The sequence below is a fragment of the Protopterus annectens genome, chromosome 4.part0 (genome assembly GCF_019279795.1).
Source record: "Protopterus annectens isolate FY-2018-M chromosome 4.part0, PAN1.0, whole genome shotgun sequence".
Classification (NCBI taxonomy): Eukaryota; Metazoa; Chordata; order Ceratodontiformes; family Protopteridae; genus Protopterus; species Protopterus annectens.
In genome coordinates, this window is record NC_056733.1 from 762,576,800 (window position 1) to 762,602,736 (window position 25,937).

The 25,937-nt window shown below is 42.5% G+C and overlaps 1 protein-coding gene across 5 annotated transcripts in view; it reads right to left on the reverse strand.

Moving 5' to 3' along the window:
- The window catches only part of FBRSL1 (fibrosin like 1), a 3,021,780-nt gene that overhangs the window by 194,498 nt on the left and 2,801,345 nt on the right, over positions 1-25,937 (reverse strand). For 3 of the 5 annotated variants that reach the window (XM_044068722.1, XM_044068720.1, XM_044068719.1), the window contains exon 9: positions 17,843-18,084. In XM_044068722.1, the coding sequence (XP_043924657.1) occupies positions 17,843-18,084 (242 nt within the window). Of the gene's footprint in view, positions 1-17,842; positions 18,085-18,174; positions 18,336-25,937 lie in introns of all 5 variants that reach the window. The other 2 variants (XM_044068724.1, XM_044068723.1) reach the window with 1 other exon arrangement.

Genomic DNA, 25,937 nt, shown 5'->3' on the forward strand with positions numbered 1-25,937 from the left:
CTGGGCTAAGGCACTGTCTTCCTCAGTACAGAGGGGTTCCACAAGGATCTATACCACACCTAACCCTATACTTAAAGCATCTATTAACTTTTTTATTTTAACTTTTACTTTTATTTTAACTTTTTGATTTTAATTGCTGGAACCTGCGTTCTGAGAGACTGCCTTCCAATCTATCAGCAAATATGCAGAGCAGAGTACAATTTTTTGGTTTTAGAGTTTGTACCGTTAATTGTTGCTTAGATCTCTGTTGAAACTGTTTTGTCCCACCCCCCTCACTATTTCTGGCTTGTAGTTTAAATTTGGTGGCTTTTGCAGTTGCCCGCCCCACTGTAGATTTGATCTGGGACACTCCCCCAGTCCCATCTCTTTACCACATTCTGCCTAATAAACTCTTTCTGCACTTGCTTTTAGTCCTTTTTAATTTAATTGCATTTTTAAACTGTGTTTGGTCTAATACTGCTACATACTCAAGTGCATGTGAATTGTTTTTAATACTGTTTTAGCTACTTTTCTGTAAAAAAAAAAACAAAACTGTAAGCTTGTTTCCTACCTTTCCTGTAACTAGCGTTCCAGATACAAATTTGCTGTATCCAGGACTGTATGTAAGCTTCTGAGCCCCCAAGCCTTTCTGTGTTGGAGGGAAGCCTTCTAGCTTATCAGTGGGAGTGATTCTGGCCCAGAAATTGTAGTTATTGGCCGTTTGGGCAATCTCTTCCATCTCTCTCAACTTTCTGATTTGAAAGCCTGCATTTGCATTTCTTTCTGTCCTGTAACTCGTCTAGTACAGATACAGATTCTTAGTTTTAGCACATTCCTGCTCAGCACTTATTCAGAACTTGTAAGCACTAAATAAGCTACTAATTACTATAGCACTCAACCTTCCTCATTACCTAGAGGAAAACAGTTTTTGTACTTACTTTTCTCACTTGCTTAGAGAGAAACAGCTCTTGTACTCACTTTCCTCACTTATCCAGAGGAAAATATTTTTTTATTCAGGCATGTCCAAAGGTCAGCTCCCAGTGTTCTCTCCTGTCTATCTTATGAATCTGGGCATCTTGAGGCAATGTAGAAATTGCCTCATGTACACAGACAACCCTCTCTTCCTACCACCCAACACTACAACCTGTGAGAGATGCACTTATCTAGCCAAACTGGAGGTAAAGCTCTCTCCAACCAAGACTGAACTTGACAGTCATGAGGAGAAGGTAAACATTTGCACCACACCACCCTCATCACATAGTCTCACTAAATCTACGCCACCAAAATCTACACATAGTAACACAAAAACATTTGCAAAGGCTCTCAATAATAATCTGTTTAAGCAACAGAGACCTCCAAAGCAGAAACGCAAGCAACCTCCATCCCCCAACACAACCCAAATGACACATAGCCCACAGACTCAGTGTGCCACTCAACCACAGCCAATAAGGCAAAACAACATACCCAACACACTAGTCATAGGTGACTCTATAGTCAGGCACACTGATGTCCCACTCACCAGGCTAAACAAGGAGAAGGTTACTGTCAGCTGCCTGTCGGGTGTCAGGATCCGCCACATAATAACCCACGCACTCAGGTCACTCCACAATAAGTACAAATATGACTCTGTCATTGTCCATGTTGGTGTGAATGACCTGAGACGTACCTCCCTGGACTACATGAAAAGAGACATGGAAGAGCTCTCCGATCCTGTAGCCCAGGCAGGTATGACCCTAGCCCTGAGTAACATTCTGCCATCGCCCAGAATGATACCGCAGTACAAGGACAAAATTATTGACTTACAATTGGCTAAGCTTCTGGTGTCATTCTAAGGGGATCCAGTATCTGTCTGCTTGGGATGACATGGTCGACAGACCACGATACTTTGCCACAGATGGCCTGTATCTGTCACCCCTGGGATTCTGGATACTGGCTAAGGCTCTTGCTGCCCCTATAGTGCCTTTTTTAGGCAAGGTTCAAATTACAAATTCACCACCGTAAGAGGAAAAGGCAAGCAAAAACTGAGGGTAATGCTACTCAATGCTAGAAGTCTAAATCTCAAAATGCACTCACTCGAGGCACTCCTTAAAATGGAGAACATCAATATCTGTGCAATGACTGAGACCTGGTTTAAGGCTCCAGAGAGCGCCCCTACACTACCAGGCTATAACTCATACCACACATTTCGGCCAAGTAACCTGGACCGAAACACCAAAGGCGGAGGTGTGTCCATATTCATTAAGGATATCCACACCTCCAGGCTAGTTGCTCAGCATAATGTATCCGAGGTTATCCAAGTGCAACTAACTCTGGGCAAAACTGCAATCCAAATTGTAGCTTGCTACAGGTCCCCCACCATGCCCCAGGATTCCCACTCCTCTTTTCTTGATGTACTGGAAAATATTAGGGTTCAACCAAACACCCTAATAATGGGCGACTTCAACTACCCCTCCATTAAATGGGAAAACTACTTGTGTACCAATTCCTTAGCACTACGCTTTCTAGAATTCATAAACTCCAATGCCATGGATCAACTTATCCACACCCCCACCAGGGGCAACAATATCCTAGACCTAGTCATTACCAACATGAGTAATCGGTATTCCACACCTTAATTCAACTCCTCGTTGGTCCGATCCGACCATAAGCTAATCACCCTTGATATCCACATCCCACCCCCACCCCAATTAAGGAAACCACGGTAAAAAATTTCTCCAAAGCCAACTTCATGCTTAAGACAGAAGTGGTGAACTTCATGACACCCATGCAGATGGACAATACAGTTACAACTGCTGAATCCTACACAAATGCACTCTATAAGCACTTATACGAGTGCATGGATCACGCTATCCCAAACAGAGCCAAGACGCTATCCTCCAAAAAAAGGAAGCCAATCTGGTGGTCCCCTGCCATAAACAAATTGTACAACAGAAGGAAGAAACTGTTGCAAAAGAGTAAAATACCATGGGTGGAGGAGCTCCCTGGTCAGCCTCAGTAAGAAGCTGAGATCCCTTATAAGATCCTTCAAAGCTACCTACGAAAACAAAATCTCCACTAATTCTAAGGACAACCACAAAGCATTCTATAGCTATGTCAAGAATCTCGATGGCAACACCCAAATCTGCTCTGAGTTACAGCACAACGGCATGAAAATTATAGAACCAACTGATACTGCCAACATCCTAGCAGATAGGTTCAGTGCTAACTTTACCCCCCTCCCTCACCCCCTAAAGGGCCCATATCTATACAGGAAGAATGCAGAGTCCCTGTAATCACAACTACGCAGGTAAAAGCTGCACTCTCTAAAGCCAAAAACAGAGCATCCATGGGACCTGACAACATCTCAGGCTGCGTTTTACACGAACTTCAGAACGAACTGGCTCTCCACTTAAGCACAATGTTCAATAATAGCCTCACATCAGGCTTTGTGCCTACTGAATGGCGCACAGCAACAGTTATCTCACTCCACAAAGAGGAAGCCACCACCGATCCTGGGAACTATCGACCTATTAGCCTGACAAGCCTGGTCTGCAAGGCCATGGAACGTATCATCATGGAACTCATAAACAAAGACTTTGGTAACTTCCAAACTCTGGATCCTACCCAGTTCGGGTTTGTGAAAGGCAGATCATGCCTCCTGAACCTGATCGACTTCTTTGAGGCAGTCACCAAAGCCGTAGATGAGGGTAAGGTGGTTCACACAGCCTATCTTGATCTCGCCAAGGCTTTTGACACCATCCCTCATTCTGGAATTATAGCTAAACTCACTAAACTAGGTATAAATCCCTACCTCACAAGATGGGTTGCCAACTGGCTCACTGACAGAACCCACACTGTAAAAGTTGCAGACTCCAAATCTGACCTCAAAGCAGAGACAAGTAGAGAACTACAGGGTTCCGTCCTGGGACCTCTCCTGTTTATCTACTTCTCTGAAGTACAGGCTAATACAGAAGGCCTCTGGCTAACAAAGTTTGCAGATGACTGCAAACTAGGAGCCACAGTTAAGTCCCTAAATGATGTGGACATCCTACAGAAGGACCTCGCTGAGACAGATGCCTGGTGTCAGAGCCATGGCCTCAAGCTCAATACCAAAAGGTGCAGTGTCATTCCCTTTGGTAAAAACTCTGTATCCATGAACTACCACAAAGGCAGCAATCTACTTAACACCGAACATGTGATAAGAGACCTTGGGACCCAGGTGGACAGTAGTCTCTCCTTTGATAGTCACATCGCCACAGTAGTCAGGAAGTCCTTCTATGTGGCACACCTCATCATAAAAAGGGTTCTCATCCAGGAAAAAAGAGGTCATTGTTCCCCTCTACTCGACACTCATTAGACCCATTATAGAGTACAAAGCCCCTTTTGGAATGTACCTCACAAGACATCTGCAGCAGCTGGAAAGGCCACAGAAGTACCTCACAAGAGGATTACTGGCCTCAAACAAATTCCCTGCACTGACCGCCTCAAAAAACTCCAGCTTTACTCCATAGCATATTGCCTACTCCGAGATGATCTCTGCCTAAAACATATAAAGCTATGTCAAACCCAGAGCTGTTGGACATGCTACACCTAAAGAAATCCCAATCGCTCCGAGCTACACGCTCTAGGGACCTAAACCTTGTCACCACAACAAACAGGACATGCTGGAGGGATAGATTCCTGTCCCCAGAGACTTCCCACACTCTGGAACAGGCTACCCATCTATGTCAAGCAAAGTTCTTCGTTAGCACTCTAAGAAAAATCTTGATGAGTGGATGGGAAATAGGAACTACACCCAGGGGATCACTTCTGTGTGTCTGCTCGACAGTGGCACATGAAAATGACTTTCTTGGGTGGCGTAAGCCAGGGAACCTTGTTGGCTAGGCTTACATAGACCCTTGGGCTGATAGCCTAGTACCTACCTATGAACACATCAGCACTCTGACAAAGATTCAATAGTCTGTCTACCCCATATAGAACACCTCACAGTCACTACTAGACTCCAAACAAAAATAGCACTGGTAATAAATCCTGTACTCTGTCTCAACGCAAAAAAACTAAACTAATGATATTAACTCCATCAGTCACTCAGATACAAAAACTCTAATTAAAATCATTATTTTGGAGAACTACACACTACAGAAAATAAACTAAAATGCTAAGTACTACCAAGTACTAGGGATCAGTTCTACAGTAGAATCTTTATCTAAGGGAAAAAAACAAGCAGATATCTGCCCTCCTAGTTCAACTTCCAGAACTCTGTTGACACTGGGACAATAACTGGCTAACAAAAAGCTTTTTAGTGTTTTTTTTTTGCAAAAGGTTACTGAATAATGTACTCTAAAGGCAACTTTTTTTGTCTCCTGTCCTCAGTATGTAATGCCATAAAGGAATTTCAACATGCTTTAAAGCATACAAACTCTTTCACCATGGGATAGACTCCCTCTGAAATACTACACTGGTTGCGCTGGACATTGGTTTTTCCAGTACATTCAACAATAAAGAGAGGACCTTTGGGTAATAAAAGGGATGCGCATTTCCTCTTTACTGCTTATATCAGCACCTTGTTAGCTCCATTCTCTTTCAATTTCTCTGAGAGTGAGCTGACCTATCCTATCTGAAACAGTGTCCCTAAGACTTGGGGGTCTAAGGAGAGGAGGGTGGGAACCTGTACTGCAGCTGTGACCTCTACATTCACACATCTATTGAGTATGCAGACACAACTGTAATATGCTCATCACAGGGATCACTGCTACAGTAGCATCCTCATCGATGGGAAGAAAATTAAGGACAGTGTCCTCCCCTATAGAAAGGCGGCAATTACAGTGTGCCTTGAAAGGATACACAATGCCAAGCCTGTGCTGCTCTGGACTGGATATCCAATTTTTACTGCTTGGAAAAGATGTGCACAGTTGTTCAGGTAAGTTCTTTACAAACACTTTGATCAGGGACAATCTTAAAAAAGGCTGCTTGGTAGCTGCAACCTCTGACCCCCACTCCCCCAAGTATTTTACCACTGCTATGGTGACAGAGACTGCCAGGTGAGTGGATAAGGATTATTTTGTGTCTGACTCCCCACTTTATTTGGCATGTATGACACAAACAGCTGATCAGACTGTCTTACCTCCATTCTGAATAAGTAGAACCTAAGTTTTATGTGGACATCAAGAACATGTACCATTCTGTAATCTTTGCCCTGAGGGTTTAAGGCAAAATACCAGTAAGCTAGACACAAAGGAAGGATTTGTCCTGAGGTTTATCCTGTCCTTATGAGAGGGTCTGTAGTTTCAAAATCCTTCTATTTCAAGAAACTGCAACAGGCAAAAGTGTCTTCCAGAGCACACACTTGATATGTCCAGCAGTACTATGTTCAAAGTGGGTAGAGAGGAGTGTTACTTCAGGAGAAGGAAAGTACAGTTGTGTACACTTACCATAAATGTAGCTGTTCGAGTTTCACTGTTGCAGTCATCACATTTGGGTTATCTGCTTGCAGTAGCCCTCAGCCGGCCTGATTAACAAAGTCTTGGGTCCTGCGTCGGTCGCTGTCCCTTCTTCCGTGATGTCAGGTCGTCAGGGGTATAAAACATGCAGCCGATGCCATTACATCAGTTTTTCTTGCCCCAGATGTCAGATGCCCCCCTAATGGGAAGCCATATCCAACAAAAAAGCAAATACACCAAAAAGCTTTTGAGCACAGTAAAGGAGAGTAGAGGTATAGCCAAAAAAGTATGGGGGCTGGAGGGAGGGTAACCAGGACTGCAACAGTGAATACACTCGAACATCTACATTTATGGTAAGTGTACACAACTGTACTATGTTCTTCATGTTTCACTGCTGCAGTCATCACATTTGGATAGATTCCCAAAGCCAAGGATGGGAAGAAGAATTTAGACAGCATTAGGACTATCTATAAGGCCCTGCAAGACTGCAGTGGCAAAGCCAGCTCTGGATTTAGAGAAAACTGGCAGATGGTAATGCTTGGTGAAAGTATGCATAGAACTCCTGGTAGCAGCTTCTAGGATGTTCCTGGTAGGGACACCTCTGGGAAAGGCTGTAGCGGTAGATGCAGCTCTGGTTCAGTGGGGTCTGATCCCCTGTGGGATAGGTTTTCCATGGTGCTTGTAGCAGAAATTAATGCAATGGCCTATCCATTTGGAAATGGTTTGCTTTGAAATAGCCTTCCCCTCTGCCCCTGCAGCAAATGCCACCACCAGTTGTTCAGATTTCCTTTGAGGTTTAGTCCTGTTCAAGTAGACTCTATGTTGTCTGTGCACATCTAATGAGTGCAGTATCCGTTCCTCTTTGTTCTGTGGATTAAGAAAGAAGGTTGGCAAATGAATGGGCTGATTATGGGCCACACTGGATACCACCTTGGGCATAAAGGAGGGATTGGTCCCGAGAGACTCCCTGGCCGCATGAAAGATGATGAAAGGCTCCACTGCCATAAGGGCCTGTAATTCAGATACCCTTCTTGCTGAAGTGATTGCTAAAAATAAATCTGTTTTCCAAGAAAGGAACTTTAAGTCCGCAGTAGCAGCTGGCTTGAAAGGGGGAAGAGTGAGTTTCTCCAATACAAAAAGTTAAGGTCCCAGGCTGGAGTTGGAGCTCTCCTGGGTGGTCGTAAGTTTCTGGCCCCTCTGAGGAACTGCTTGAGCAGTGGATGAGAGAAGAGGGGAGGTTCTGTGTTATAGTGAGCTGAAATGGATGAGGTGTGAATTTTGATGGAGGAGAAGGACAGGCCCTTGTGAAGCATCTCAGTTAAGTATTGTAAAATCTGAGGTAAATTGAGCACTGCTGTGCTCATCCCTTGAGATTGGTTCCAGGCACAGAATCTTAGGCACAGAATCTTTTCCATTATTCAGCATAAGATTTTCTAGTCCTAGGCCTCCTTGCCTCTAAAATGATATCCATCACTGGTTTACTGAGGGATGGTGAAGGAGAGATTAGGTAATTAGCCAGGCTGCTAGGTTCAGTGCTTGAAGCTGAGGGTGCAGAATCTGGTTCACCTGCTGAGACAGTAGGGTAGGGGTCTGAGGCAGGTGCCATGGGGCCAACAGTGACACACTGCGCAAGAGGGGGTACCAGTGTTGGCATGACAAGTCTGGTGCAATCAAAATTGTCCTTGGTTTGTCTTGTTTGATCTTTAGTAGTACTTTGGAGAGCAGAGGCAGAGGAGGAAAGGCATAAACTGATAGGTTTTTCCAGCTGGACAGAGCATCCACTTTCCAAGCTTGTTTGCGGGGAGTCCTTGTACAAAATTTATCCAATTGATAGTTCTGGGGAAAGGCAAACAGGTCTACACCTGGGCTCCCCCATTTGCTTGGCAACATGTTGAAAATCCCTGGTTCCAGTTTCCACTTGTGTGGGTCCATGAGGTTTCTGCTTAGTTCGTCTGCCAGTGTATTTAGTTTTCCTGGCAGGAATTGAGCTTGTAGATGCACTTGGTAGCACAGGGATGTGTTCCACAATGCCATGGCTAGTCTGCAGATGGGGTAAGAATGTGTACCCCCCTGCTAGTTTACGTACCACATAACAGTGGTGTTGTCCGTCTTTAACATTAATTGTCCTGGAAGAATGTGGTCCTTGAAGGCTGTCAGAGCATTCTGTACAGCTAACATTTCTTTTTGATTGATATGCAGGTGCATTTGACTTGGCTTCCATTTGCCCTGAATGCACTTCCCTGCCAGGTGAGCCCCCCCCCCATACATAGTCTGATGCATCTGTTGTTAAGGTTTGGGCAGCAGGGGGTAGTGTGAATGGTAATCCCGTGTTTTGGTGGCAGGCCTCTGCCCACCAAAGGAACTCTAGGCGTAGCAAGGTATGATGGGAATCATTGCTTCTAGATCCTGAGAATGTTGACATCATAGGCTTTTTAGATACTATTGTAGTTTCCTCATATGCAGTCTTACATATGGCATTAGAAGAATGCAGGAGGCCATGAACCCCAAGACTTGTATTATTTGCCTTGCAGATAGCAGGGTTTTTGTGGCCACTTGTCTGAAGTAGGTTGTCAAATGAATTTGTTTCTCTGGCTTAAGGAAAGCCATCTGGGAAGTTGTACTCAAGCTTGCTCCCAGGAATATAATTTGTTGACAGGGTACCAGGTGTGATTTCTTTTCATTTATGGTGTATCCCAAACAAATTAGCACCCTTTGTACAAAGGCCAGATGATTCAAAAATATGTCCTGGCTTTCTGCCTGAATTAGACAATCGTCCAGGTATGGGTATATTTGAATATTTATTTGCCTGCAAAATGCAATAACTGGAACTAGGCACTTTGTGAATACCCTGGGCGCAGTAGATAAGCCAAAGGGCAGTGCAGAGAAGTTGATAGCGCATGTAGCCTGCTTTGAAGCGTAGGTATCTTCTGCAAGATTCTCTGATTGGGATGCGCAGATATGCTTCCTTTAAATCTAGTGTTGCCAACCAAACATCTTTGCCTAGTACAGGGAGTAACTGGTGAAGAGTCAGCATCTTGAATTTTGGAATCACCAAAAATATGTTTAGAGTAGACAGATCCAGGATAGGAAGCCATGAATTGTCTTTTCTGGGTACCAGGAAAAGTCTCGAGTAGAAACCTTGTCCCTTTTCCTCTTCTGGTACCATTTGAATAGCCCTCATGCTTAAGAGAGAAAGTACTTGCTTTTGGGCCTCTGCCCACTGATTTGGGGGTAGATCTGGCCACCCGCTTGGTGTTGGTAACGTGTGGAAATGAAATCTGTATCCCTGGGACACTATATTTAAAACCCATTTGTCCTGAGTAATGAGTTCCTAGTTCTTTGCATGAAGAGCAATCTTTCCCCCCAAAGGGGCAGTCAATTGAGAAGTGCTTGGCAGTTTTAAAAAGAAGTCATTGAGACAGTTTACCATAAGGGGGAGTTTTACTACCCCCAGATTTGGAAGTGGAGACCCCCACTGCTTAGTCATGTGCGTACCCTGAGACTGAAGCTTGGGAGCTCTGCTGGATCTGGGTTTGGACTGAGAAGGTCTGGAAGAGGCAGGGAAAGGACCAATTCTTGGAAGACCAATGCCTACTAAACCTTGGAGGTTGTACTTGTAAAAAATCTTTAACAGTTTGCATAGATTTAGCTTTTTCCTCCATCTTTTTAAGAACTTCTTCTGCCTTGTTGCCAAACAGGCGGTCCTGGTTTAAGGGAGCATCCAGTAATTTTGCTTTAACATGATCTGGCAAGGATTGCTCCTTAAGCCAAGCATGCCTTCTAAGTACAGACCCAGTTACAGCAGCCCTGCAAGCTGCCTCTAGTGAATCAAGACCACATTGCAAAGTATGTTTTCCAACTTGTTCAGCTGAATGCAGTAAATCCTGTAAATCCTTATTTTCAGCACAATCAGGAATCAATATCATTTTCTGTTTAAGCAATCCAATAATATGCTGCTGATACTTTAACATATGAAATTGGCAGTTTAAGGCCCTAATGGCCAAAGTTGCAGAAGTGTATACCTTCTTACCCCATCTATCCAGCGCCCTGGAGTCTCTGTCAGAGGGGGTAGGATTTTTGGCAGTAGTAGCTTTAATGTCCTTGTGAAATGGTCTCAGGATGCGCAGTAGGATTTTTAAAAAGGAACTTATGAGAGTCAGGGACCCTGTAATATCTATCAGGTTTTCTGGGAGCAGGAGGTAAAGAGTCAGGGGCCAAGCTAGATTCTGAAAAGGCATCAACAATGTCTAGTACAGGAGGTATGGCTAAAGGCCTGTGCTGAGGCAGGAGTAAGAAATTCCTAAGCCTCTTTTTAGAATCAGAAAAATCCTGACTTTCCCAACGAAAATGCTCCCTGAAGGTATGCAAGGTTTCACCAAAAGAAAAATCCTCTGGGGGGGGGGATGCAGAGGGAATCGAGTCCTCAGCATCAGAATCCTCATAGGCAGATAAGGGTAAATCCTGGTCATCAGAAGAAACAGAAAATTCAGAATCCTGGTCAGAAGTATCATAAGCAAACTCAGTCCTAGGTCTCTTAGAGGGGGAAGGTTGGCTTCCCCTGAGTAAAGTAATAAGGTCTTCAGCCATTTTTATCATTTGTTTTTTAGGCACAGAGGCCTGGCCATGCGGTCTGGGCATCAGTTTTCTAGACATGGTTCGAGTTTTCATAGTTCATAGGCTCATAGTTCAGTACTAAGCTAACTGCCCTTGCGAGCCATTTCAAGCTTAGCCAATTATCCCTTGTGAGACTCAAACCCTGCACCTTTTGTTTGTAAGGCAAACACCTTAGCCATTAAGCCACCCTCCCATTTAGGCCTTAAAGAAGAAGATGGCATTGGTTTAATACGCAAGTCAGTAGGCCTGAATACACCCTCAGAAGCCGGTGCCTGCTCAGCGGCTCTGGATCCATCCAAGGTAGAGACATCCGAGGTTCCACAGTTGAAGCATCTCGCAGCATACCGGACTCCGAATGGGTCTCAGTAGAGGCCTGCGAATCTGAAGTAGCGGGTATCAGGGGCTGCAAAATGCCTCACTGAGTACCGGCGAACTGGTGACTAGCTTAACGGAAGCGTCGTCGGCAGCTTTGGACCTCGGCGGCCTGTCTCTGTCTTTGCATTTTTTTGGAATGTCGGTAGTCGGATGGCTTACCGAAGACATATTAGGAAAATTGAACCGAGCACCAAAATATTTAGAAGCGTAAATATACCGACGACAGATAGTTCGTGGTTTAAATAAGGCACAAAACCGACAGTGAGGTACGTCGTGGTCAGGGCCTAGGCAAGGAATACAGTACGAATGAAAATCTTTACGAGGTATTTGCTTTCCACAAGTAATGCAATTATTTACTTTTACTGACATCGGTTAAGAGCAAGAAAATTTTCCCCCAACGGGGTACTAAGCTTTTAGTTGAAGACTTTGGTTCTGAAACTCGAAAATGAAAATTTCAGGAGTCGGCTGACCGGCACTTGCAAACTGCTTCTGCTTCGGGCACCGCACGGCAAGAAAGACTGATGTAATGGCGTCGGCTGCATGTTTTATACTCCTGACGACCTGACGTCGCAGAAGAAGGGACAGCAACCAACACAGGACCCAAGACTTTGTTAATTAGGCCGGCTGAGGGTTACTGCAAGCAGATAACCCAAATGTGATGACTGCAACAGTGAAACACAAAGAACATCTGGTTTTCAGAGGTCTGAAATGCATTGCTCCATTCAGAAATTGCTCTACTGTACAACTGGAAGATAGAGAGTATCAGGAAAAGCATGCAGCACTTTTTGTTAATTCTGCTTTTAACCACAACTTACACTTAAAACTAGCAACGTGCAGGGGTTTAAGGAGGGGCCTTCTATTTGCAAACAGACTGAACAGTTTTAATGGTTTTTGCTCAGACTAGACAACATACCAGTTAAAATGAATTAATGTTTCCTACACATGACTCTTGCCTCACCTGTAACTAAACATATTAAGAAAAGGTACAATATGGCACAATACATGGCACACGGAGTAAGCCAAACATGTGCAATCCAATACCCTACATAACATACTGTTTCAGAAATCATTTAACATGACCTGGCACCTCATATTTTACACTTTCACCAATGAGACTGGGTTGGTCCCACTTTGCTTTCTGCAGGACCCCTGAAATCAGACAAGGGAAGGAAAAACATACAGGAGAACTGCTGGCCATGGAATGGGGATGTTATTCAATGACCATGCTATCTTGCATGGGAATCTGGTGCAGAAGTAGAGCTGTGTAAGGAACTTAGCACGACAGCAGATGTTGAAGTAGCATCACTGTTGCAAGTCATGACATTTTAGAATTCCTCTAGAGGTAAGGTCTCAGTCTTACCTGCCTTACAGAACTGCCTTGGTACACTTAAGGGAAGAAAACACAAACTAAAAGTTTTGGCTTTTTGGATAAACTGTGTGTTGCAGTGTATCCCATGCATCTCTGGAGCCTTTTGTTGTTTGTCTGCACGAATGGTTAATTGCAGACTTGAGTGATGTCAGTGAAATGCAACATTCAAAATTCACTGCATTCGATATATTTAATGGCACTCAATCAGATACGTACAGACAGGTAATGTGTGTATGTGTGTAACACGATGTGTATATGCCTGTGCGCGTTAAGCTCATTTGCTCAGTGCCTTTTATAAACCTCACTAAATACAAAAACAGACCTGAATGTGAAATACATTTTCATTCCCGACCAACCGAAGTAATACTTACATTAGGATATAAAATCAAGCTTTTCAAAAGATAACCCAACAAAACTGCTTCCTCACACACAGTTCTACAAGTGAACAGTACTTTCCCCACTGACTTCTGTTGTAGCTGACTTATTCTGTGCTTCCCATCTGAACACCTCTGAATAACTAAGCACTCATATTTCATGTACAAACATTTCAAGATGTAAAAAAAAATGCTGGGAAGTGAAAATGAGCAAGGGGCATTAAACTATTATCCACTTGGCATGCCAGCTTGGTGCACACAGGCAATACACAACACATTTTTAATTTAATTAATTATGATTATTACTAGAGGCATGTTCCTTCATTGTAAATAACATTACTAATGCACAGAGCTGGAAGTTTCTGCCTGTATTAATGTCACTTACAGTTAATAAAACCATATTTTCTGACACGATACAAGAAAAACAGAAGGCTTACACAAACTGTTCCTATGTATAGTCTAAATCCAATTAAAAAATGAGGAAGGGTTTCATTTTTGCAAGATGTTACCATAACCTGTCAACAAATGAAGCATCTGTTAAGGTGATGTATGTCTTGCTTTGAGTAGAAAGTAATAATAATCCATTCACTGAACTGTTGTGCACCCAGAAAAGTAAGAGGACATAACAATCAGGGAAGCTTCCATTGATTATTGGTCAAGGCATCAAATCGAACATCTGGGCATTCAAAATACTTTGGTCAGAATCATCTTGCATTACAAATCAGTTTCAGTAAGCCACTTAGAAAAGCACATTTAAGTTTCAGTAAAAAAAAGTTAAATAACAAACAAAATTCTTACCTCATAGGAGATACTTCTAATGCATTACTGATTAAATGCTGCCCAAAGAGGAGATAAACAAACTAAAATTCACAAATTGATAAAATGCCCAAACAATCTTGTTTTACTTTCTGATTTGCCAGTCAACCACCATGTTCCATTTTCCAGTTTTGGTACAAGTGAACACAACTCCACAAAGATGTGTTAGCTTTTTCAAATCAATATACAGGTTTGGGCAAACATATATTACCTGCCGGATTATGGCATCAGCAAGTGCCAACATCCAAGATGCAGTCTGTATATCATGATCAGGAAATTGCAATAATAATGTTCCAGGGAATGGAGTTATCTTCCATGCTTCTCCATGATAAAATCAGAAATTTAAGGATACAGAGAACTAGACTGATGATTCAGTATATGTAAAGAGATTTAATGTTTACTCTTCTTTTTCAGGCAGCATTTAAAAAAACAAAACAATGCACTTTGACAGGCTGTTCAGGATGCCATCTTCTTTGTCGTATACATCTGGTGGTAAGCGCCATCTCATTAAACTTCACTGCTCAAGAGCAGACTTTCATTGAGTAATGTGTACTGATCGAGTGTACATGTTCAAGGAGTGTGTGCACAAGCATAGAGGCTTGCACATAAGTGAATTCTATTCTATACAGAAACTCTCTGTTCCAATGTAGGGCAGATTTCTGGAGTCTAATTATTTGCAACAGCGATGAGAGTTTCAGTGTGAGTGTTTGTGCACATGTGCATGGTGCAGGGCTTAAGAGGACAGTTGCATGCATGATGAACTGCTCTGTGATCATAAGGATTTCACAAGTTTGTGTGTGTTTGTAAATATGTGTATATAAACATCTATATGTATGGTGCAGAGCTTGAGAGGCAAGTTTTGTGTGTGTGTGTGTGTGTGTGTGTGTGTGTGTGTGTGTGTGAGCATGAGTGTGTGTAATGTGAGCTTGCTGCGTCTCTCTCTCTCGGACTGAGTGACTCAGCGATGGGAAAATTGCCAGACTTTGTTAGTGTATTTCATCAAAAGAGTGCTATGTATGCGCTTTCTAACTAACTACGAGTCCTTTCTATGGAATGGAGTGCATGATCTTGTCTGGTGTGTGTGTGAGCATGTATACACACAAATATACAAACACATACACACACACACACACACACACACACACACACACACACACACACACACACACACACACACACGTGTGTGCATGCATGGGTGCAGGGCCTGAGAAGAGAGTTTGGTGTGTGTGCTGCCTGACCCAAAGGGTGCTGCGTAGGAGTGGGTGTCTCTCTCTGTGCGTCTGCAATTGGAGAATTGTCTGACTTAGATTGTATATGTGATTAAAAGGGTGCTGTGCATGTGGTGCCGGCTGTGTGCTTTTCTCTGGACTGGCGTGCACGATCTGGGTTTGGTGTGCGTATAAATATGCAAGCTGTTTACAATGTGTGTAGGATATGAGTGTGTGCACAAATGGTTAACTGGCATGTAGTGTGATGCAAGTATTTGTGCAATGTGGCATTTACTCTGACAAGTAAGATGTTGGAGTTAGTTATCCCCCCCCCCCAACATGCACATAAAAAGCTTGTTTGCGTGTGTGGGTGTTTACTGTGTCTGGGTGTGTAGGTGTTGACCAGTGTTTGATCACACGGTTTTTGAATGCGTGCATATGTTACCGATGTGTGTAATACACAGAGTACACTAGTTAAAGTGAGTATTTTGGCAGTTTATTTTTAAGAAATGGTAGCTGATTAGCCTACTCTTGCTAATAAGACTGTACATAGATAAGGAACCTTACTGTTTAAATACCTTCCAGTTTTAAAACAAATGGCAAAACCCCACTCAAGACTTCTTATACTGTTAGAAATGGAAGGAAACTTCAACTCAGTGTACTCCTTTTCTAGCAAAAGAAAAACACTCAAAACACACACACACACACACACACATTAAACATACATCACAGGCAATAGCTGAACTATTACTATTCACAGGCACAAGTATTTAAGGAACATTCTGATATCATAGACAGGTTGATGGAAGCCTGATCTGACCCTGGAACACAGCATCAGGTTTAAGTCCATCTCGCCCCTGGACATTTGATAAAGTCTACTGGAGTGGGGTCCATTGCAGGAACAAATTGGGCTTTCCTGTAGGAACACTTTTGCTGTACTCCAGAGGTAGACTAGGGGGAATATGTTGGTATTTGGGTATGTTGGCAGCAGCATTAGAGCTGTATGGCCTGAAGGAGTGGTCAGGCAAAACAAGACCAGAGGTAAAAACAGCAGGAAAAAGACATGTACTTTTATGGGCTGAAGAACTACAGTTTCAAAGTAGAGAAACTGCTCTGCCTGACATACAAGGTCATGTCCAACCCAGAATTGATGGACATGCTCCACCTAAAGAAAACCTTATCCCCTCGAGCCACACGCTCTAGGGATCTAAACCTCACCACAACACTAAATAGGATGTGCTGGAGGGATAGATTCCTGTCCCAGAGACTTCCCATGCTTTGGAACAAGATCCCAATCTACATTAGGCAGAGCTCCTCGCTAACACTCTTCAAAAGAAACCTTGACGAGTGGATGGGAAACAGAAAGCTTACTCCAGAGATCACTTCAGTGGCTCTGTTGGACAGAGGCACAGGGAACTAATCTAAGGGGGCAGCGAAAGCCAACACATTCTGGCTAGGCTTATTAATGCCTTCAGGCAGATAGCCTAGTACCTACCTATGAACTTCTGTCACTTACTTGGACAATGTTTCATTTTAAAAATAGGCAGCACATAAAACAAATCTTATAAAACTGGACTGCTGTAACCTTAGAGAAGACACAAACATATCCTACAGTTTATCGGACAATAATACTCATTCATATATCAATCCCATGAAGTAGTTAAACTGGCTTGGCTGTCGGCCAACACTGGAATTACAGGGTCTCAATGAATCAACAGACAAGCAAAATGTGTTTCAACTCTTTTCTTCAGATCACCATAAACCACAGTTTAACTATGACCTAGAATTGAACCAGTTAGTGTTCTACAACAGGTCTTACAAAGCATATCAACACATTACCGTGGGAAATGAAAGGAACCAAAAGATTCTGAAAAGTCTGGATAAGCTACAAAAAATTAAAATAAATGTTAGGTAACTACTTGGAAACACTATATTAGAAGACTTCAAAGAATGTCTTACCATCCCATGAAAACCACTGGCAGTGTCTATATTATTTTTATATACTAATGTGAAATAAGCACTTATTGGTGTGTTCATCCCTTAGCATAACAGTACAAATCTATAGTAATTGTGGGCTGTGTATTATATTCGTGAGCCTTAACAGAATTTTCAGAAACTTTTGGATAACTTTCTGCAATGTACAAAAACATCATCCTAATGAAAGAGCATCCCCAAACAAAAGTCAGGAAAAAAGGTAGTGGGAGACAATACTGAGATGACTTCCAACCATCAGTCCAAGCCCAACGGCCAAGCAGTTACATGCAGGTGCTGACACATTGCATGTCAAACACTTCCCTGTATACTGAAATAACCCACTCAATATCTTGACCCATCATAGTGGCCACAATTCATGTACTAAAACGAAAAATAAGAATTTTTTTTAATGGTTTTTGATGGTCACTTTTACAAGTTTAATCATGAGATTGTTCATAGTCTGAAAGGTGTTGATTGTCTCTGAGCCTGGTCTCCCACACCTAGTGCAGACTGGTTTGCAAGTCAACCAGATGAAAATTACTGGGAATCACAGAGCTCAGAATATTGCCGAACTCTGCAAGCTGGAGTGAAAAGTTTGGACAGAAAGAAGATGAGAAAGAAAAAATATAGAAAAGAAAAAGAAAGACAGAAGGTAGGAAGAAGAGGAAAAAAAAAAAAGAGAGAGAGACTGAGATATCTTCTACTTATCCTCACATTTCGGATGGGGGCACGCACCATGGGTGGTGCAGTGGGCGATATAAATGGCGTCGGGGGCAGGCTTGGTGGAAAAGGAGTGAATGTGTGCTGATGCGTGTGTTGGTGCTGGTGCTGATGCTGGTGAGTGTGTTGGTGCAACTCGGCCCTCAGCAGTGGCACTGAGCTGAGGGATGTTGCCGTCCGGTCAGAAGTCTGAACCAAAAAACGGCTGTTTAACTCTTGACGGAGAAGTTCATGATCTGGAAGAGAAAAAGAAGAAAAAAAGACACAAAGGCCCAATGGCCTATCAGTTTCAAACAAATGAAAAGAGAAAAATACAAAATATTCACCTGGCATTCCCTGTTTCTGCAGGTTATGCTGTGGTGGTTTTCTACATGAGGACTCAATGGTGGAGGTAAGAGAGATGCCTGTGACAAAGTACCAATCAGAATCCCCGAGTGAGGCTGGCAATACATGATTGGTTGGTTGAATGATATCAACAGGCTGGCATCTAAAGACAAGAAAGAACACCATGAGTCATCCCAGCAGAAAACATTATGGGGCTACATTAAGACAAAACAAGCTGCTCTTACCCCCACCCCCCAGGAGGCTTAACCTACAGCAGCATTTCACAAAACATTACATTCAATAGAGCATGCTTCCATTGCCCCACAAAGGAACAAAGGAAGCTGCTATGGAGCTCAGAAACAATATGATCTGATTGACTCTTTTGGGTGGGGAGGACACTTGGCTTGCCCAAAGGAGTGAATCAGGCTTCTTTTAAAAAGGATGCCCCAGAAGTTATATAATTTTTATGAAAACACAGCAACATGCAACAAAATAATTCATTTAGCAAATACACTTAAATATCTTGATTTTTAAATTGCTTACTTATGCAAAATGTACAGCAAATTGAAATGCAATCTTTGTACAGATGTCACACTTCCTACCCCACTCCCAACAAGAAGTATTATAGTTTTCAATAAACATTTCTACCAGACAAAAACAGACCTCTCAAAATAAGCAGATTTGGAACATTTTTTTAAATCACAGTGTAAATATATATTTTTTCTTAAATGTGACCTTACCTTATAGACTCCTAACTCTGTTACTTACTTCTGCTCGGAAATGTCAAACCCCGCCCCTTCTCAACAATGGAGATGATGATTCTGTGAAGCAGTTGATGTAATACCCCAAGCATATTTTGATTTTATATCACATTAGATTTCTAGAATGGATCCCAACAGAATGAGATTAATTTTAGGCATAATTCAGCAATAAGGAAGTGGACATCCTAATTAACATTGTTCTAGGACACTGTAAAAGCTGCACCCTGCTGATGACAGCACTGACACTCCTCTCCTCCCTTCTGCAAATTAGTGAATTGATAAACTTAGAAGTACAGGAAATACGTATTAAGTGACAGCAGTATGTAACATCTCTGTTCAGAGAAATGAGATTCACACCTTTAAATGACCTTGTTGAAAGGGACTCCAGAAAGACTAGCCATCCTGTAGGAAGGAAACAGATCTCCAAAACAGGCATGTTTTCCACAAGGACAAGTCTTTTAATCTAAATGCTCCAAGCATCTTTTAGAAAATGAATGGCCCTAGTTTCAACAAAGCCAAAATCACACAGATCGTTTAGTAAAATCTGCAAAAACTCAACCAAGCTACAGTTTTTATTATGTGATACGTTAATACTCCTGTAATGGAGGCTCATGGGATATATGCAAATAACCCCTTAAGGAAGTGTTTCAGCTACATGGCTGCTGAATACCCATGAGTGTTTCCTTTTTAAATATTTATGGATACTTTCAGGCCAATAAAGCTAACTCCAACTGTTTTTTATTGACATCATCGGCACAGCATTAAGTGGAATATTTGGCTGTACTTCAGCAGCAGAGGGTTTTAAACACAAATCCACTTAATGTAAAGTGTGCAAAAAATTTCAGTGCTTCTTCAACCACCATCCCAATGGATGAAGCAGGGAGTACTTTTCTTTTTCTTTTAATAAAAAGTATTTGAAATGCTGGAAAAATGAACCTTTTTTATTTGCAAAAACTTAACTACTGGGTTATGTCACTGGGATGCCTAGCCATTCTGCAATTCTTTCACTGTAACTGTAACTTGTGAAATCCCAGTTGGGATTCGGAGAGATCCTCTCCACCCATGTTATCTGTCCAATTTAGGCTAGTCAAACAGCATGATAGAGAGAATACAGAAAGAAGAAAGCAATTAATTTTCAAATGTACCAAAACCCAGTATCTTAGTTCAAGGCCACAGAACACTGGTTTATTAATTTTCTATTAAATAGGTAAAAGTGGGCTGGTCCCAGAGGAGCCATTCCCAGTTAAGACCTGGCCATGAGTCGCAAGGTATATAGTACTAACTAAATGCAATTAAGATACCATGCTCTAGAAGATATGCATAGACACACAAAGTAGCTATGTAATGAAAACAACCATGGACAAACATATGTCTGCCATAAGTATAAATTATTAAATATAACATAAACATTGTTAAAATGTCCATCTTTTTCATCAGTGTATTCAAAATTCTTTACTACAGAAATGACCACCGATATACACAGAATAAGGCAAATGTGGAAGCTCATGCAGTAACTTTTGTATAGGACATATGATAACAGAATATGCAAAGGATTTGTTTGCCACATGCTCAGTAGATTTAAATACATGCGCATCATGTACAATCCACACTTAATAATAAATGGTAATGGAACGTTTTTACTGATTAACAAAAAAGTCAAGTTGCCTATCAATGATATCAGCACGTTATGTATAAATTATGTGATACGTTTATTAAGTTATAAGCAGTGACTACGATTACAGAACGTAACACTGACAAAATAAAATTTAATGTGCAATTGTGCAATAACAACATAACTGTAGTCAGACAATTATTGACAGAAAAAAAAAGTTTCAACTGTTAACAGAGCTGGATGAATTATAATGTTACCATCAAATATTTCATACTTTGTTCATCTACGGAGCTGTCTTATGATGATACTAGTAGAGGTGATCTGTCAAATGCTTTGCTATCCTGCACCACCTTAATAATGCTCGCTAACCTTAACCTTGCCCCTAACTCTACACCTCACCTTAGAAAAACCCTTTCTGTAACACTACCACTACACAACACACACACACACGGGTCCCCTACAGATAATCGAACTTCCAAAAGGCTGACTTTCATATGGCCGAGACCTTATGATCGACTTTTGAAAGTCTGACCGTAGATCTCCATACAGAGTGGAATGGTAAGATTTCCCTTTTCCGCACTGTAGTGCAATCTCGGAGTTGGTATATTTAAATAGGGGGTATGGGGGACACAGCCCTCCACGGGAAGTGCAGGGGGGTTGCCCCCCCTGCTAATATGTTTGTAATTTTTGTGTGTTGTGTTCATGTTTTTTAACAGGTGTTCGAACTTTCAAAAGTCGATCATATGGTCTCGGCCATATGAAAGTCAGCCTTTTGGAAGTTCAATCATCTGTGAGGTATATATATATATATATATATATATATATATATATATATATATATATATATATACACACACACACACAATATATATACACACACACACACACACACACACACACACACACACACACAGATAACATATTTGGGTCTACGACACTTTACAAAACGTTGGTGTGAATGACTTGAGATATACCTCCCTGGACTACATGAAGAGAGACATGATTGAGCCCTCAGAGTATGTGCTCCAGGCAGATGTGACCCTAGCCCTAAGCAGCATCCTACCTTCACCAAGAATGATACCACAATACCAACAAAAAATACTTGACTTCAACAATTGGCTTAGTTTCTGGTGTCTTTCTAAGGGGATCCAGTATCTGTCTGCCTGGGATGACATGGCTGACGGGCCTTAATGCTTTGCCAGAGATGGCCTCTCCACCTGTCACCCCTGGGGTTCCAGATCTTGGCCAAAGCTTTTGCCTCCCCCATTGTGCCTTTTTTAGGCTATGTCCCAAATACAAATCTTCCAACATAAAAGATCTGTCAAAAAGTACATTGACAGTCATGCTGCTCAATGCTAGGAGCCTTAATCTGAAAATGCACTCACTGGAGGCTCTCCTCACACTGGAAGATGCCAATGTCTGCTATGCAGTCACAGAAACTTGGTTCAGGGCTGCAGAGAGCACTCCTGCCTTACCAGGCTATACCTCATTCCACACTTTCTTACCCCAATTTGAGGTCCGAAAGACTAAGGGTGGCGGATTTTCTATCTTCATTAAGGACAGGCACATCTCCAGATTGGCTTACCAGCATGATGCACTGGAATTACTCAAGGTGCAACTGACTGTTGGCAAGACACCCATCCAAGTTATAGCCGGACACCCACACCTCCTACCTGAACCTACTTGACTCCATCAAGGTACCCCCTAACAACCTGATCCTTGGTCACTTCAACTACTCCACCATAGACTGGGTGAACTATTCCTGCATTAATGCACTCACCCAACGATTCCTTGACTTCATCAATTCTAACGCACAACAGGAGACAACATACTGGACTTGGTTCTCATCAACATGGGCGACTGCTGCACCACTCCCACAGTATGTTCTTCCTTGGTGAGATTAGTTCATTGGTCCATCTCATTTGAAGTTTCTATCCCACCCAACCCCTCCACAGCCATAACCAGGCTAAAAAACTTATCAAAAGCTGACTACACCTCCTAAGGGAGAGTATCAGCAGCATCACGCCACCACCCCCCCCAGATGACGCAGACAAGTATGCTGAACAGTACGCCAGTGCAGTATACAAGCACCTGTACAACTGCACAAATTCAGCCATACCCAACAGAACTAAAATTTGCTTCTCAAGGAAACACAAACCTGTTTGTTGGACATCCTCTACCAACAGGCTTTACAACAAAAGGAAGAAACTGTTGTCCAAGGGTAAAAAGGAGCAAATTCCAAATCAGAAAAACTCTCTCCACCACCTCAACAAGCAAACTAGATCACTACTGAAAACATACAATGCCAGTTATGAGTTGAAACCAGCCTCCAAAACAAAGGGAAACCAGAAGTCCTTCAGTTACATTAGGAACCTCCATGGCAAAGCCCAAGTTTGTTCTGAACTTGTACTTAATGGTACCACCTACACTGATCCTGCTAACTTATCCAACCTGCTAGCCGACAGGTTCAGTGCAAACTTCACCCCCTTATCGCCCCCAAAGGCCCAGTCGACATCCCCGATACCTGTCCCACACCTCACATCTCCATAGATCAAGTGTTAAAGGCTCTATCCAAAGCAATGAACACAGCTTCCATGGGACCTGATAGTATCCCAGGCTGTATTCTGCACAATCTCCAGCAAGAACTAGCTTCACCACTGAGCACCCTATTCAACCACTGCCTAATTACAGGCTTCATTCCAGCAGAGTGGAGAACTGCCATTGTCATCCCCTTGCACAGAGGTGGTTCCACTACTGACCCGTGAAACTATCGCCCCACCAGCTTGACAAGTCTGATCTGTAAAATCATGGAGCATATTATTATGGATCTCATAAACAAGGACATAGGCAATCTCTGGGCACTCGCCCTCATCCAACTGGGATTTGTCAGGGGCAAATCTTGCCTATTGAACCTAGCTGACTTCTTTGAGACTGTCACAAAGGCCCTGGATGAAGGAAAGTCAGTACATGCAGCTTACCTTGACCTGGCCAAAGCCTTTTACACAATCCTCCACTAGGGCACGATCAAAAAGCTAACATAACTTGGTGTTAATCTCCATCTAGTCAGCTGGGTGGCCAAGGGGCTCACAGATAGGACCCATAGGGTCAAAACAGGCGCCACCAACTCCAACAGCAGACCTGTCACTAGTGGTGTTCCCCAGGGATCTGTCCTGGGACCCCTACTGTTTGGCATATATTTCTCAGAGGTCCAGGCAAAGACAAAGGGCCTGTGGCTGACCAGATGTGTGGATGACTGTAAGTTGGGTGCTGTTATTGACTCCCCAAATGATGTTAACATACTGCAAGAGGATCTCACAGCTACAAATAACTGGTGCCAAAGTCATGGCCTTAAGTTAAACACAAAAAAATATATTATTGTACTATTCGACAAAAACACAGCCCCTACTGATTACCACATCAACAGCAATCCCCCAAGCACACAATCTTTGGTGAGAGACTTGGGCACTCAGGTTAACAATCTCACATTCGACCGTCATGTGGTGACGGTGGTCAGAAAAGCCTTTTACTTGGTTCATGTTAAAAGTAAAGGGATTGCACCCAGAAAAAAGGAGGTTATTACCTCTCTGTGCACCTCCCTTATTAGACCTATAATTGAGCATAAGAACCAGTTTGTATGCACCTCTCCAAACACCTGCACCAACTGGAAAGGCCACAGAAATACCTCACAAAGAGAATCCATGGCTGCCAACACTTATCCTATGCGGACAGGCTTAAATCACTATCACTCTACTCAGTATCATACAGATTGTTCAGAGGTGATATGTGTCTTGACTACAAGGCAATATGAGACCCTGCCCTATTAGAGATGCTCCATATCCGTAAGTCTAACTCCTTGTGCATTACCCGCTCGACAGCCTAAATGTAATATGCAACATTAACAAAACCTGCTGAAGAGACAGGTTTATCTTCCAGAGGCTGCCCCGTCTCTGGAATAGACTTCCCGTACATGTGAAACAAGGAGTACCTCACTGACCCTCTTCAAGTGCAACCCTGATGAGTGGATGGGAAACCATAAATCTGTCCCAGAGGTTCCACCTTTGTCCCTCACTGACAGGGGTGACAGGTGCTGACTGAGGTTTCTTTTTTGGGGATAAACTCTTGGCTACGCTTGTAAGGGGCCCCAGGGTCATTAGTCTAGTAACCTCCTATGATCCTATGAATAGATCAAAACTCAAGTTAAACAAAAAACCCACAGAAAAAAGTAAACCATGTTTAATGCAAGGGGACAAGCTCCTGTACCCCTATACCCCTAGCAACTTATATACACACAACAAATCCAAGCTCACACAACAGTGTAGAAAGAGCAAATTCCCACTGATATATATATATATATATATATATACACACACATACATATGGATCTACTTTGAAAGCTCGAAGGGTAATTAAACACTTGCCCAACATGAGGAAATATGCCCTTTTCCCCCACTGTAGTGCAATCCCAGAGTTGGGGGGTTACATACTGCGGTGTGTTCCTGTGCAATTTTGGGCAACTGTTTACTTACCCTAGTAAAATGTTTGCGTTCAGGAAATCAAGGTTTTGATGTTGTCGCCTCAAAAATCATATTCAGTAATTTGGCCTTTCAGGTTTTCAACGTAGATCCATATACAGATGTGTGTATGTATATATATATATATATATATATATATATATATATATATATATATATATATATACACATATACATACACACACACATATACATACACACACACACAAACACATCTACGCATACATATATACACACGCATGCACATTGCATTGAAAACGCACTTTGTAAAAAAAAAAAAAAAAAAAAAACAGCTAGCACAATTGCACAGATTCATAGACTGTTACTAGGCTAATGTTCTGGGGGAGGCCTTTTTAAGCCTAGCCAAGTTTTCTCAAAAGAATGATGATGGCCTGTATCCAAACAGGAAGTTGCGTGCCTGGCATTTATAAGATAGCTCTGTCCATAAGGGACATGGTTGCCAGGTCTGGTGTAAATTTCCTGTCTCCCATCATCTGGTCTAGGTTGCCCTTAAACTGGGTTATAGACTAGCTCAGCTTCATGTGGATGAGAAGCCTGTTTCATAGGAGGAGCAGCCTCTGGGACACACATCTGTCTCTCCAGCATGTTTTCTTTAAGTCACAGAAGAGATTCAGGTCCCTAGACCTTGTATTTCTGGTACTCCAACTTACAAATAAGTAGGAGATTCATAAGTGTGGGGTTTCTGAGTATCTTCTAAGCCAGGCATAGATCACCCCTCAGCAATCTATAGGAGACTGAGTAGAGGGAAAGGGCTTTAATTCTCTCGGAGTACGGCAGGTGTGTTACACCTTGTATTCTTTTTTTAAGGAACCTTTGAGGTCGCTATAGTTGCTGCATAA